Here is a 15,082-nt window from a genome sequence, read left to right on the forward strand (position 1 = left end):
GAGAGAGCCATAACCTGGGTTCTTAATCCTCTTGAATGCTGGGCTGTGTAATCTGTTACTCACCCTCTCTTTTGTCTTAGAGATCTGATTTTCCTTTCTGCTCATGTTTGGGCTGGAACATTTCAGAAACAGTGAAAGAAATGTGGAAAAAAAAAAAAAGAGCAGGGGGGAACGTAATGCTTTTAAATCTCAAAGATCAAATACCTCTGTTAATATCTGTTAGAAATTCCTCACAGAGATTTTGGCATATGCCAGTCTGGCACATAACTCCACCACAGCCACCTGCCATCCTGCCTGGAATTGTTTGCAGCTCCTTTGTGTTCTCTGAGCAGCACAAAGCTGTGGCGTGTCTGGTGTCACCACCAAGTAACAGACTCTGCACTAAGCCACGTGACAAACTTCCTTTTTTTCCCATTTAATTAGTTTTCCTTGCATGAACACTGTGTTTTAAGCAGTGCTTTTTCCAGTCTAAGGGGTCCCTGAACACCGGAAAACCTAGGGGTGTATGAATGAGGATGTTTTGTTCCAAAGAGAACGGAGGATTCCAGGATTGGCAGCTAAAATGAAAAGAACACCACAACACCAAGAATTCTTTCACAGCTGCTCTTTGGCTTTCCAGTCTGTGCCAGTTTAATGACAGGATTTTGCTCCATACGTACTGGCCTCAGGCCTGGCACAGGTCTGACACGTCACCTCATTGTTGGGACTGTAAGTTCCAGGAGCACAAACCACTGTGAAGAGAACAGAGTTGGGGTTCCAGCCACTTTTCCCCCATTTTAGGGGGACCACCAGACATCCCTGTGAGCCTTCCCAGTGCCCTGTGGGAGCTCCTGCCCTTCCAGAGCTCCCTGAGCCTCTGGCTAAATCCCCCCCAACTCTACATCCTGCAGCAGGTGCTGCAAAAGAACTTGAAAAATCAGCAGAGAATTTTCTAGCAGGACTTTCATGAGAGGAATTATTTCTTATGGGCTCTGGATCCTGAGGATTGTCACTCACCAGTGACACCTGGAAGGAAAAAACCCACTGCACTACTTCTACTTTGCTTGGAAATGCAATTACAGCTGTGAATGCACTGACATGCTCCACTGGCTCATTTCCTATCATTACTTTATAACTGTAATGTGAATATCCTCCCAAAGGATGAACAGAAATATCCCTGCTTTTGACCCCAATATTTCCCTAATCCTCCCCAGAGCTCTGTGCCCAGCTCTAATCAGCTATATTTAAATCAATGAGCTATATTTAAAAGGATGGATTTGATATTTACCACAGCAGCTGGCACAGTTCTGGTGGGTGTGGTGGTTTCTCCCAAAACCTGGCCGACAGCTGTCGATGGGAGTCATGGAGAAGCTGTTGTCCACGTACTGGATTGTAGGGACAGCCTGAAACTCAGACTTCAAAACGTGCTTTATCTGATGGAAAAACTTCCCAATCAGCTCTGCTGCCTAAAATGTAAAAATATTGGGGGAATAAAAGCATAGTTAGTTGATTTTTGTTGATTTAAAAATAAAAGGAGATATTTTCTAGTCCTGATTTCCACACACTGACTTGTCACCTTAACTGGGAGTGTTCCTTGGCTTCAAGGGGCCTGGATTCAGACCTAGCATGTGAGCTGATCCCAGGATTTAATATTTAGAAGGCAGAGAGAACAGATTTTAGAAATTGGCTACAGTAGACTTACTTTAAATTGCATTCCATTGACCAAATCATAAATCAAAAATTTTATTTAGAGGACTGGAAGCTCAATATAAATAATAGTGTTTATCCTTCTTTATTATTAGAAGCAAATACAAAGCAAGTAATGAACCTGATGTTTTGACTGTTTTTTTGTAAAGCTATTTGTATCAATTTGACTTCTAAACCCATTTTTCTTCCTGAATGGAATGATTTTAAATCCATGAATCATCACTTACAATATTAATCCCACAAAATCTGGGTAAAGATGGATTAGTAGCAGTCATAACTGCAGGAGCTAAGGCAGAGGGGGGTGTTAAAGAGGCAGAGAGGACAAGAGGTGACTGACACAGAACCTGTCGGACTCTCTTGTTTGTCACATCTTCACAATCGTAAGGAAACTCCTGGCAAACTTCTTCCCATCCTGGTGCAAATGGATTGACTGTGGATGGAGGGAAAAAAATCCATGAAAAAGGGGAAAAAAGGTAGATTAGGTGCTTGTGGTTTCCATCCAATTCCTTGCTTTGTTTAGTAGGAGTCAGAGGTCAATCAGTATAAAATTGGGGGGAAATACACTGAGCTGAGAGAATGGAATCAATGTCTCACACAGCAACCTCAGTGTTCTAAAAGGGCTGAAGTTTTATGTAAAATTAAAAATCTTTGGGTCATGAAATTTTCTTTACTTCACATAGGGAAAAATATCCACAAAACTATTCCATAACCTGTTGGATGGTCTCTCTTAGTGTGTGGAGACAACAGATACAGGAGTGAAGGTGGTCAGAGAATTAAAGAATAATTTCCTTCTCTCAGTGACAAACCACCTCTAACTCAAGGCACCATCAGATGATTTAACTTTTTGTGAAGTGAAACCACCTCAGTATTGCCATGAGGGAGCTGTGAGGCTCTTGCTTTAGCTCTGTGCAGTTTCCTAGAATCAAGCAAAAAATTCAAGGCTGGGCTGGATGGTTCTTTCCAGTTGGTCCAGTGGAAGGAGCCTTGCCTATGGCAGGGAGGAACTGAATGAGCTTTAAGGTTCCTTCCAACTCAAATAATTCTGTGATTCTAAAACCAGAGTGCACTCAAATCAAATCCTGAAAATCTAAATATGACAGTGACATTAGAACATATTATGGGCTGTCTCCTTCTGACAATCCTCTCTAACTTTGGTGATCACCGCTCTCTCTAGGATTGTAAAAAGTTGAAGGCTAAATTTAACATTAAAACTGCGTTTTAGCTCCATCTGTGGGCAACAACAAAAAATACAAGGACTCCAAAAAAAAATCAAACCCGGAACAACTTTCAGAGGTGCCTTTTGACTCTGCTGTATTTCAGACATCATTTGTAGCACTCACAAGTTGCTCATAACAATAAACAATTGTTGGAGATTTTTTCAGAGATGGCTTAGAAAGCAGCTGTAAGGAGCAGATTCTCACAGCCTGCTTCTGTGAACAGCAGAGGTTCTCAGGTTATTTTTAACTACAGGTAAAAGTGGCAAACATGAAGGCCTTGAGAGCCTTGCACATCAGAGTTCTCAGGCAGCTTTCTCATAACAAGTGGATGTTCTATCTTTGGCTGTTTTGGGAAAGCAAGAATAATTTTGAGAACCTAAATCTTGGTATTGGAAACATAAGGAGGAGTTGGTGTGTTATCTCTGACCTATTGTGAGCTCAGATTTTGCAATATGCATGAAGTGAATTAACACTGATATAAAAGGTGCCTGATGGATCAATAAAGTGGAGTCGATGCTGACCAATGCAAGGTGGGTCGTCTCCCCTCCAACTTCAATAAACAATCCCTCCCAAACAAGCCCTGAAATTACCTAGAAAATTAACAAACAGCTCATACTGGAGGCCGCCCTTTGGTGTCCTGATAGAGTGGCACTTGTAGGATGATCCTGCAATGTGACAGGTCAGGTGGGAGATGCTGCTGTTGAGGATTTTTTTTAATATCTCGATGAACAAGTCGTTGTTTTTCAGCCCGCAGCTCGTTGTGCTGAAGCGAACAGACACCTGATAGGCATGGTCAGCTTCCCTGTAGGCTGGGAGGAAATGGCTTGGGTGTGAATCTGGGGTGTAATCACAGATTGAATCTTAGATTATCAGTTTTTGTATCTGAAATATGGGCTTTAATTCAAAAGGAAATAAATAAATAAATAAAGCATTGTCATTAATTATGTCATAACATGTTTGTCCTTGACAGAGCTGACTCAATAGTAAGAGATATTTTAGTTTGAAGTATACAGGAATTTGTGTACTTAATGAAGACTCTGTTCCCAATAATAAAAGCAAAAATAAGGAGGTAAAATGGCACAGAACCAGCCTGTCAGCAAAGCTGTGTGTCTGAAACAGATTGGTGCCAATTCTATGCAATTATGGTGTAGGAGTAATTTTATTATTATTTTAAAAATTCGTTTTTCTCAAGTATTTTTTGGGTTGTTATGTTGTGGGTGGGAAGTGATGTTGGTGAAGAGTGGTTACAAGAGATAGAAGGGCTGGAGTGCAGATCTCAGATAACTCTGGAATTTTTGCAGTTAATTCTGTACCTAAGGGTAGAGATGATTTTATTGCCATATATCCTTGGGAACATGAATATTAAAACTTTTTTTTACAAAACCATGAAAAGGTTCATATATGTCTATAAGTAAAAAGAAAAATTTTCTATTCTGGGATAAAATTTTAATTATTTTGGTATTTTTTTAATCAAGCCTTGCAATAAACACAGAGCTCACAAACCCACCAATGTGCTTACTCCTAACTTGGCAATCTTACCATAAACCATGAATTTATAGGCCTCAACCATTTCTGTTTCTTCCTGTGTTGTGGTTTCGATGACTTTGTGGGAGAGAGTACAAGTGTAGGCACCAGACATTGGCACCATGAAACCCATCACCATCAGCTTCCCTGTCTTTGTCAGATTCACATAGCTTTGCCCTAAAATAGAAATATTGCATTACCAGAAATGTCCAATTTTTGATGCATTTAGAATATTTGAAGATGAAATCTTGCTCCTGTGCATAATGATGCTGGTTCAAGTTAGCTTGAAATGATCTAAAATTTATGATTTTTAGGATTTACTACAAATTTCCTTTTTAGTAAAAGTATTTGTAACTTTTAGAGGGAGAAGGGAGATGGAGTTGAATGTCAGAACTTGTGGAAATATCTGGCAAAAGGCTAAGAAACCACTGGGGGGTGTGAATAGAAAGAAGATAAATATGTGGTATTTTTAGTCTGAACTAACCTTGTAAAACTCTTCCATCTGGACCAGTCCACAAATAGTTGGGATCTATTATTCTTTCTTGAGAAAGAGCCAAATCCATACAGACCAGGAATGGGCTGTTTGCAAACACCTTAACATATACATTCACTGCAACAAAGAATCAGGTAAATTATGTAAAATGCTGACATTTAATAAATCACCAAAAAAAAAACCTAATTGAAAATTGTGTTTGAAGTGTATTTTTCAGTTTTGGACTTGCAAAGTGTGATATTAAAGATTAATCTCCATTTGTTCTTAATTAATATCCTGGAACTGTCCACAGTGTGGCTGGTGCTGACTGTTAGAGGGAGACACTTGTGTCCCACACACAAACTGTGGTACAGGCATAAAAAAAGCACCAGATTTTTCAGTGAAACCCTCATTTAGATGTTAAATTTTCATCACTGCTTCCAGCAGCACTATGGGACAAAATAGATTTCCATTCTCATCACCCTTTCTCTTGTTCCTACACATAAAATGTTCCATGTATCCTGGTGCTACATAATGATCCTGAGGCTTAAAACTACAAATTCCAGTAAAAATTAAATTTAGATAGGAAAAAATGACATGTTTACCTTCATGCCTGATGTCACCATAAACTTCATTCTTTCCAATTAAATCAATAGATTGCTCTTCCTTCAGTTCTGCTCTCACTGCAGGGAAAAGTAATTGGAATATTAGAGATCAATGTAAATGTGTGATTGTTAATCCTTTATTGCACCCTGGCTTTTGTCACATTTTGTTATGAAGGTTTTTGTGACAAGAATCCCCAGAAGAGGCAGAAATTATTGAAAATAAGGTTTTGTTTTTTTTTTTCAGGCCATGGACACACTGGGGTGGTCCTGCCTGATTGTTGTGTCCCAGGGTTGAGCCTGGGGGACAGTGGGGTGTCACTGGAACCTCTGATAACTCCTCTTAAGGGGCTTCATCTCCATGACCCCTCTTGAGGGGCTTCATCTTCTACTCTGAGGGAAGATTTTTTGAGGACATTTGTCCCTCACGGTGGAGATGTCCCACCAATGGGGTATCAACAGAGCCCATCTTTCCCCTCTTGACGGGCTTCATCTCCCACTCTGAGTGAAGGTTTTTTTTGGGGACATTTGTCTGTCAGAGGGAGGCTTTTGAGGGACATTTCTCCCTCAGAAGGAAGGTTTTTTTAGGGACATTTGTCCCTCACAGTGGAGAGGCACCCACCAATGGAGTGATGCTGGAGGAGCTCACTCTGTCCCCTCCTGAGGGGCTTCATTTCTCGCTCTGAGGGAAGGTTTTTTGGGGACATTTGTCCCTCAGAGGGAAGGTTTTTGGGGGACATTTGTTGCTCAGAGGGAAGGTTTTTGAGGGACATTTGTCCCTCACAGAGGAGCAGTATCTACCAATGGGATGTTAATGGAGCCCACCTGTCCCCTCTTCATGGGCTTCATCTCCCACTCTGAGTGAAGGTTTTTTGGGGACATTTGTCCCTCAGAGGGAAGGTTTTTTTAGGGACATTTGTCCCCTCACAGTGGAGAGGCACCCACCAATGGAGTGATGCTGGAGGAGCTCACTCTGTCCCCTCCTGAGGGGCTTCATTTCCCGCTCTGAGGGAAGGTTTTTTGGGGACATTTTTCCCTCAGAGGGAAGGCTTTTGAGGGACATTTGTCCCTCTGAGGGAAGGTTTTTTGGGGACATTTGTCCCTCTGAGGGAAGGTTTTTTGGGGACATTTGTTCCTCACAGTGGAGAGGAACCCACCAATGGCATGTCGCTGGAGCTGCTCACTCTGAGGGTCTTCAATCTGCCCCTCTGAGGGAATATTCTATGGGGACCCCCCCCAGCTCACCTGACGTGCTCCCACCCCCTCTACCACCCCCTGAGCGGACCAGCCTCACACCAACACACCCCCACAGCCTCTTCCCCACCCCTAGTCCCTCTCACCCCATCCTGCCGCCACCACCACGGCCGCCACGCCGAGGAGAACGCCCGGGGGGCAGCGGGGCCGCCCGCCGCCCCCCGCCATCCTCCCGCCGCCCCTCACAACGGCCGCGGCGGGCGCGAGGGGGCGCTAACGGCCCCCCCCCTCCCCCCGCCTCCAGCCCCGCGCGCGCTCGGCGCTTCCCGCCCTTTTTCCTCCCCTCAGGGCTGAGGGCGGGAAGGGTGGGGTGTCCCCGCCGGGGTCCCTCGCTCCTTCTCCGCTCCCTCGCCCACGCCCCGTGCTTTTTATACGGTTTTAAAAACATCCTCGCCAGCGCTTCACTGAGATTTTTAAAGAGTATTTAGTTTTGGGGAGGTTGGTTTTTTTTTATGTTTTCTCGCTTTCAGGCCCCTGAGGCGCTTGGCAGCGAAGGACGGGCCCGGTCAACCCCTCCCGCGTCCGTTGTCACCCTTCAGCCCCACATCGCTCCTCCACAGTGCGCAGTGAGCTGTGTTTTTGACTCTAAAGTGGTTTTTCCGGCTGTGGGACAAGGAGAGGGAAGTACAGAGGGACAAGGGGGGGAAGAGGTTCCATCATGGCTTGGTCTGTCAGAGCTCAACCTGCCCTGGGCTGTGGAAGGTGTCCCTGCCCATGGAGGGGAAAAGGGGGGGACTGGATGGGCTTTAAGGTCCCTTTCAACCAAAACCACTCTGTGTTTCTGTCACTTGCTGTGAGAAAGACTGAAAGTAAGAGCTGGGCACATCCTGTGGCTTTTCCTCCTGAGGGGCTGTGAGTACTGGGTGTTCTCCAGCTGCAGGTTTCTGTAGAAAGTCATTACAGGACACATATTTTTCCACTGAAAAGCAAAAAAACCCCCATCCCTTTCAGCACCCAAAAGGGCTTCAAGAGAGCTGGAAAGGGATTTTGGACAAGGGTCTGGAGAGATAGGACAAGGGGAACGACTTCAACTAAAATGGGGAGATTCAAATTGGATATTGTGAAGAAAATCTGATCTGTGAGGGTGGTGAGGTCCTGGAATGGATTTACCAGGGAAATATCCAAGGCCAGGTTAGACAGGGCTTGGAGCAACCTGGGATAATGCAAGGCATCCCTGCCATGGCAGGGGTGGAGCTGGGTGATTTTTAGATTTTAAAATCCCTTCCAACCCAAACTCCTGCAGGATTCCATGATTCTGCCACTTGTGACTGAAAGCAAACGCGGGCGAATAGTGCGGGCTTAAAAATGAACCCAAATGCCACAGTATCACTGCAAGTGACTTTCAGCTCAGTTACATGTTTTGGAAAACTTGCTATGTGTTTGAAACATTTAAACATGTAACTATTTTGTTTCTAGAGCGGGTGATACAGAAACATTCCAGAATCCGCTGACAGGGCACGGAGGGTCCTCACATTTGACTGCCCTGCACACTCCGAGACACTCAAGACCAGAAACGGTGGCCAAGCCTCTGGAAATTAGCAAAATAGTATTTATTCTACCTACCTAGGTCATATTTATCACTCCAGACCATGCTAGTGTCCCAAAATGATGTCACAGTATTTGCATAACAAATATGGAACAACCAACATGGGAATAAGAGTTATTTTTACAGAGAGCTGTGAAAGTTTTAATGCTTCTATGTAAAAACAGCACTTAAGTTATGAGCTTCCTTTAATAAAGAAAAGAAAAAAATTGGTAAAAACGCAAATATAAAAGTGTGAAAAAGGAGGTATCAAGTTATTGATGGAAAACAGTTCTACTCAAGTTTCTTCTTCCTTAGACCAACACATTAACTCAAGTGGTCAGTTAAAGTGTAGGAACTGTGTCAGGGTTTTCATTTTTAATGTCCTGGAGCTGCTGAGCAGGTCAGAACCGGGACCACCTCAGACAATCCCACGTTCCCATGTGCTGAATGTTTTCAGTTTTACTCAAAGTGAACATTTCATGCTGACACTGTGCAGGCAGAATGATTCAGTTTGTAACGTGTCTGCTACAAACGAGTCATATTTCAGCAGCCTCAGCTCCTAAGGATGTTTATAGCTCCTTTCAGGTCCTGCACAGCCCATCACTCCCCAGGTTGCTAATTATTATGAATTAGTAGCTCTGCTATAAAGCTTTGGCTGCAGTTTTGGTTCTTTATAAACTCATAGTCAGTGTCTTTAGCCAAATGACCCATTTATTTTCAAAACTATAATATTTCTAACTCCTACACTGGTAAATTTTCATTATAGATTTGTAAGCTTTTAAAATTTTTTTTGGTGGGGGGCAGAAGGAGAATGGGTTATTTTTAAGAACAGAAAGTGTTGCAGGGAGGATTTAATAGGACAAAACGTGAATTCAGGTATTTATATTTGTGTTTAAAACCTGGATTAGTGAGGTTTGATTTGGGTAATTTTTTGTTTTTGTTTTTGTTTTGTTTTGTTTTGGTGGGGGTTTTTCTGGTCAATAGAGTATCAGTAGGAAATGATAGAAGAGGACAAAAAAATCTGCAGTTGTAAACTTGATCATGGAGTGAGTAGACATTAAAAAGCTGAATATTTTATCCTAGGAAATATGTAGAGAGATTTCCAGGAGTGCAGAGTCAGGTAAAGGAGCTGTTGCAGGGCTCTGGAGAGCCTGCAGACCACAATTTCTGTCTCTGATCTTTCAGGTGAGTGATCCAAAGGTGGGATCACACTAAGGAGGGTCACAATTAGCACAAGGATGTTTTTATTGGCTGGGAAAACCAGGATTGTTTGATTTGTGCGCTTAAAATAAAAACAGAATGAAGATACAATTGTTTCTCAGAGGGCAAACATGAGGGAAAGCAGGGATTTAAATCAGAGAACAAATCTGGCAGTAAGAGAAAATGGCTGTGGAAAATCTTGGGATGGAAACCAGAGGTTTCTGGTTGCTGCACAGCAATCCCAGGTCTTCCTTAAAATTTGTAGAACCAGGAATCCTGCCTAATTAGCAAATTATTCTGGAAAGGGGCTACAGAGATTAGGAATAGCCAAGAATTGCTTGATTATCCCACTTTTTTTCTTTTTTTTTTTTTAACATTTTATTTCTAGAATCTTTTCCCAAGCAATGGAAAAGCACGAGTGTAAGAAGCAGCCGTTGGCACCACACAGGAAGTGAGTAGGAGAATCATGTTTCCATGTTGTTATCCTGCTCCTGATCTATGATAATTTCTGCTTGCTGCCTTTGGGTTTGGATCCAAGTGATGAGCTCAGATCCCGATTTCCCTTCTCTCTTCATCAACTGCTTTTGGGCCTGGAGTGACCCCTGAATGTCACCTGCTGCTACCCCCTATACTCAAAGCCCTGTTCAGGCCCAGTGTGGATTGAGCCCCTTTTTGGAGTCTGTACTAGATGGCTTTGAAATCCATATTTGTTCCATTTTATTGAAGAACTCTCTACTTTGATTTTCTGCTAAATAGCAACGCTGTTTTCTTCAGAAAACCATCTCAACCTAAGTTCTCTTCACTATTATCTCAGCCATAACTTTAACACACAGTGTGGGGTTTCTGTGGGGGCTCCCCCGATCTCCAGCCCCGCTGCCCTTCCTGAGGGGCTCAGGTCCAAGTGATGAGCTCAGATCCCAATTTCCCTTCTCTCTTCATCAACTGCTTTTGGGCCTGGAGTGACCCCTGAATGTCACCTGCTGCTACCCCCTATACTCAAAGCCCTGTTCAGGCCCAGTGTGGAATGCACCTCATTTTTGGAGTCTGTACTAGATGACTTTGAAATCCATATTTGTTCCATTTTATTGAAGAACTCTCTACTTTGATTTTCTGCTAAATAGCAGAAATAGCTATTTAATAGCTGTTTTCTTCAGAAAACCATCTCAACCTAAGTTCTCTTCACTATTATCTCAGCCATAACTTTACCACACAGCGTGGGTTTCTGTGGGGGCTCCCCCGATCTCCTGCCCTTCCTGAGGGGCTCAGGTCCAAGTGATGAGCTCAGATCCCGATTTCCCTTCTCTCTTCATCAACAGCTTTTGGGCCTGGAGTGACCCCTGAATGTCACCTGCTGCTACCCCCTATACTCAAAGCCCTGTTCAGGCCCAGTGTGGAATGCACCTCATTTTTGGAGTCTGTACTAGATGACTTTGAAATCCATATTTGTTCCATTTTATTGAAGAACTCTCTACTTTGATTTTCTGCTAAATAGCAACGCTGTTTTCTTCAGAAAACCATCTCAACCTCTATTATCTCAGCCATAACTTTACCACACAGTGTGGGGTTTCTGTGGGGGCTCCCCCGATCTCCAGCCCCTGCTGCCCTTCCTGAGGGGCTCAGGTCCAAGTGATGAGCTCAGATCCCGATTTCCCTTCTCACTTCATCAACTGCTTTTGGGCCTGGAGTGACCCCTGAATGTCACCTGCTGCTACCCCCTATACTCAAAGCCCTGTTCAGGCCCAGTGTGGATTGAGCCCCTTTTTGGAGTCTGTACTAGATGGCTTTGAAATCCATATTTGTTCCATTTTATTGAAGAACTCTCTACTTTGATTTTCTGCTAAATAGCAGAAATAGCTATTTTCTAGCAGAAATAGCTATTTAATAGCTGTTTTCTTCAGAAAACCATCTCAACCTAAGTTCTCTTCACTATTATCTCAGCCATAACTTTACCACACAGTGTGGGGTTTCTGTGGGGGCTCCCCCGATCTCCTGCCCTTCCTGAGGGGCTCCGGTTCCCTGCAGCGCCTCCGAGGCAGGCGGGACCGGAGCCGGCACCGGGACCGGGTCCGCTCCTCTCGCCGCCGCCCGGCGCCGCTCTCCTCCCGCCGAGCGCCCCGCCGGATGTCACGGTGACGGGCGGGAGGCGAGGCCGGTGCGCTCCGCCGGCAGTCCCGAGCCCCGGGCGGGCAGGTGGAGCAGGGAGCCGCGAACGGAGCATGGAAGGTGAGAAACGACCCCGCTCTTCCCCCGGACCCTCTGTCCCGCCGGGGCTCGCAGCGGTTCCATCTCCCCGGGGGCTTTCAGCCGCTTCTTGCTGCAAACAATTCGCAGGCTCTGGAAAAGAAAACGAGTTGCGTGCAGCAATTAAACGGGAAACGAACGGGGCTTTTTGCCTCCTCTCTGTTTAATTTCGGAGATATCACAAAGTGCGTGATAAAGCCAGGGTTTAGAGCGTGCTTTATCTGCTGTTCTTATTCTGAGCTTTAACGAATTCAAGGATGTCTTCTTTCTTCTCACCTGTTAAACGTGCCCATAATATTCAGAGTCGGCCAAAACTGATCTGGGAGTTAATATTGGGTTCTGGAATAATTACCTGTCATAGAAAAGCAGTGTTTCTGGTGTTTTTAACAATCCTGGCAAAGAAGCTTTGCAAAGCATCACTTGGTTTCTTGTTTCAAAGGTGGAGATTCTTACTTCAGTGCTTTAAGGGCTCCACTTTAGATTCTGTCCTGTCTCAATGACTTGAGGCTTTTCGTTATTTTAAGTTAGTTGCAGATGCCTATTTAAAAATGCATTTTCCTTTGCTGAAGGCTTTTAAACTATTTTCCTGTAAATAATCACTCATTGAATCTGACTGAATCGAGAATGTTGCTGTTGGAGAGAAGTAACTAATGATTTGAAAGAATGGGTTTGGGGGCACTTTGCCACTTAAAAATGCAGCTTCATTTTCTTGATCGAGTTGGGATCGCTGACTTTTTGGGATGGAAAGTTTGTGAGGTGTGTTGGAATAGTCTGCAATTAGGAAATAACAGGGTTCCACTATAACTGAGGTTATCTAAGAAATCCTTTCTTTGGTATTCTTATTTCTTGTGCGCTCAAAGTGAACATGGAAATGTTCCCTCAGGTTTTGGGTCTGTACTTGAGGATGATGAGGGTCCATTAATGTGCTTGAGGGTGCTGGATTGGGATGAAGTTAGTGCTGGAATGTGTTATCCTTGGGTACAGAAACTTTCAGGGGTGTTTCTGTGGGTCTTTGACAAATCTCCGTGCCCTGAGGACTGAGGGATAACACGGCTGACTTGGATTTTCCACACCCAGTGTGTGGAGGTTTGGTAGGGTCACAGAGCAGCAGAAAGGCCCTGGCAAGGGTGGGTGTTTGAACCAAAATTTGTCTTGAACTTGATTGTATTTCTCCCTGAGTGGTTTGGTTTTGTGACTGCCAAAAGAACTGTCCAGCTGGAGCTGTCAGCTCCAGGCTCTGAGCTTGGATCAACAGGTTGGATCTTGATGATCTTAGTGGGACTTTTCCAACTCAGGACATTTTATGATTCAGAAAATCCTATATTGAATCACTGAGTTTATTCTGCTGAGTTTAGAAGGTCGTATGCACCAATATGAGAAAAATATCCTTAATTATACACTGCTGATCAGTGTATAATACCAGTGCTGAGCAGGATTTTTTCCCAAATGACATGTGCACTTAAAATACCCGTGACATTTCACAAACTGCATGGTGCTTAGGAGCAGCAAAGCATCAGAGACCCCACAAAGAGTTTATTTGGCCCAAGTGCCTTCTTCAGAAAGCCATGGAGGCTGTGGATGATGAAGAACTACATTCAGTGGAGACATCAGCTAGAATTTCTCTCCTTAATGGCCCAGTGTGGGTTGAAGGTGAAAAACTTGTTGGAGTGGAAGAGGTTGAGGGGTGTACATAGCAAAAGTACTGACTTCAGACAAGGAAACTGTTTCTGCTCCATCTACTGTGATGGAAGGACTGAGAGCAGATGGGACTTTCAAAGGTGTCTCCTTCCCTGTGCTGTTGAGCTGAAAAGTGCAGCCTGCAGGAAAAAGGCAGCATTCTGGTTTCATTTTGGGGACAAACAGGTGAAATTGTAATAATCCAAAATATACCTCCCATTCTGTATTAAGGATGTAAAGGAAATAGGGTCATCGGTGATTTGAAAAATATCCATTGTAGGGGGGTTAAATTTCTGGTTGGCTGTTCTGGTCAAACACCAGGATAAAATATGAATAGTGATGCATACTAAAATACCATAGCACTTTTTTAGCAAGCTATTTGAATATTTTGGCTCCCTTTGCCTATGGGTGTAGAACACAGGATGGCCAAGGATTGGTTTCGAAAGCACACGAATTTTACTTCTGCTTTGTAAATGCACATTTGTGCCTCAGCTGCAGCACCCAGAGAGCAGCGTCCTCTTCCCATGCACCCCAGCCACTGGAGCTCTTTGAAGCTTGGGAAGACAAACGTGTTCTGTAAGTGATTTCCTGCCTTGTGTTTTTCTGAACATTTGCTAGAAAAATAACTTTATTGGTGTAGAATCAGGGGTGGAGTTTACCCACATGTTGTCCTGTCACCATGAAGGATTTGGCTTAGGATAGGAAAGAGATCTGAGGTTAAATATGAAGGGACCACTAAAGCTTGAAGAAGCTGCTGGAGACTGATGCTGTAAAGAAACCAGGTGCTGGTGAGGGGAGGTTGAAGGCTTGAAAGTGGACAAAAACCAGGATATTTCTCAAGCAAGAAGAGAAATATTCTATGGTGTGGCATTGTTTTTATCTCTTCTGAAGGGTTATCCTGCCCAGCAACAATTATGGGCATGAAAACCTTGTGTTCAACAAAATATGAATAAATTCAGACTCCATCTCAGCAAGGAGGAGATGAGGAGGCTGAGCAGGTCCTGCTTGGCTCTCGTGGGGTTCAGGCAATGCTGCTCTCCAGAAAGTTGTCCTGCACTTCCAGGGAAACCTGAGGAATCCAATCATTTATAAAAATATAGAGTTACCCAGGAATATATGTAGAATGATTGGAATTCAAGCAGTCATGTAGGAGTTCTAGATCTTTCTTCCATGACCTCCTTGGAGATCAGGGAAATGCAGAATTGCTGCCAAGGTTTCAACAGCACCTTGGGGCTTCATCCTGGGGCTTTGACCCAACTGTGCAGGGATTCTGAATGCAATTAAAACTAAAATCAAATGTTGCAGAATAAGGGAGATTTCATTTAATTATGTGCAGAATTGCAAGGGTTTGTGCAATTTAAGTGTCTGTATTCATGGAATCACAGTTTTGGGATGGAAGAGCATTAAAGTTCATCCAGTTCCACCCTCTGCCATGGGCAGGGGCATCTTCCACTATCCCAGGTTGCTCCAAGCCCCATCCAGCCTGGCATTGAACACTTCCAGGTATGGGGCAGACTCAGCTTCTCTGAGCAACTTATTGCAATGTAAAGTTAAAATCAATATTACAAAAATTTTGTTCATTTTTCCCAGAATTTCCTGATGTTTTCTCACCATTATTTGCTGTATAAATTAGTCCATTTGCTTCTTTGTACCTCAATTTTCCTGGCATAATCGAATGAAAATG

At 43.7% G+C, this 15,082-nt stretch overlaps 2 protein-coding genes across 5 annotated transcripts in view; one reads left to right on the plus strand and one right to left on the minus strand.

Moving 5' to 3' along the window:
• Positions 1-602: 602 nt before the first annotated feature.
• On the minus strand, positions 603-6,923 carry ZPBP2 (zona pellucida binding protein 2). The gene is made up of 8 exons (XM_064733878.1): positions 6,842-6,923; positions 5,505-5,582; positions 4,912-5,037; positions 4,443-4,604; positions 3,494-3,712; positions 2,031-2,116; positions 1,268-1,445; positions 603-731 (listed from the first exon to the last, which is right to left on the minus strand). Exons 1-8 carry the CDS (start codon positions 6,921-6,923, stop codon positions 631-633), a joined length of 1,032 nt encoding a protein of 343 aa, XP_064589948.1. The 3' UTR covers positions 603-630.
• A 4,705-nt stretch (positions 6,924-11,628) lies between these two features.
• IKZF3 (IKAROS family zinc finger 3) overlaps positions 11,629-15,082 on the plus strand; it is a 35,514-nt gene continuing 32,060 nt past the window's right edge. For all 4 annotated transcript variants that reach the window (XM_064733851.1, XM_064733852.1, XM_064733853.1 and 1 more), the window contains exon 1: positions 11,629-11,703. In XM_064733851.1, the coding sequence (XP_064589921.1) occupies positions 11,697-11,703 (7 nt within the window). In that variant the 5' untranslated portion in view covers positions 11,629-11,696. The remainder of the gene's footprint in view (positions 11,704-15,082) is intronic.

Source organism: Zonotrichia leucophrys, chromosome 27, assembly GCF_028769735.1.
Source record: "Zonotrichia leucophrys gambelii isolate GWCS_2022_RI chromosome 27, RI_Zleu_2.0, whole genome shotgun sequence".
Classification (NCBI taxonomy): domain Eukaryota; kingdom Metazoa; phylum Chordata; class Aves; order Passeriformes; family Passerellidae; genus Zonotrichia; species Zonotrichia leucophrys.

Excerpts from the sequence above, each read along its gene's own strand:
- ZPBP2 (XM_064733878.1), bottom strand. The coding sequence starts at position 6,923 with ATGGCGGGGGGCGGCGGGCGGCCCCGCTGCCCCCCGGGCGTTCTCCTC. Across the intron at positions 5,583-6,841 it reads GGTGGTGGCGGCAGGATGGG|TGAGAGCAGAACTGAAGGAA; the intron begins GTGAGAGGGACT and ends TTTTCCCTGCAG. Across the intron at positions 3,713-4,442 it reads CTATAAATTCATGGTTTATG|CCTACAGGGAAGCTGACCAT; the intron begins GTAAGATTGCCA and ends ATTTCCTCCCAG.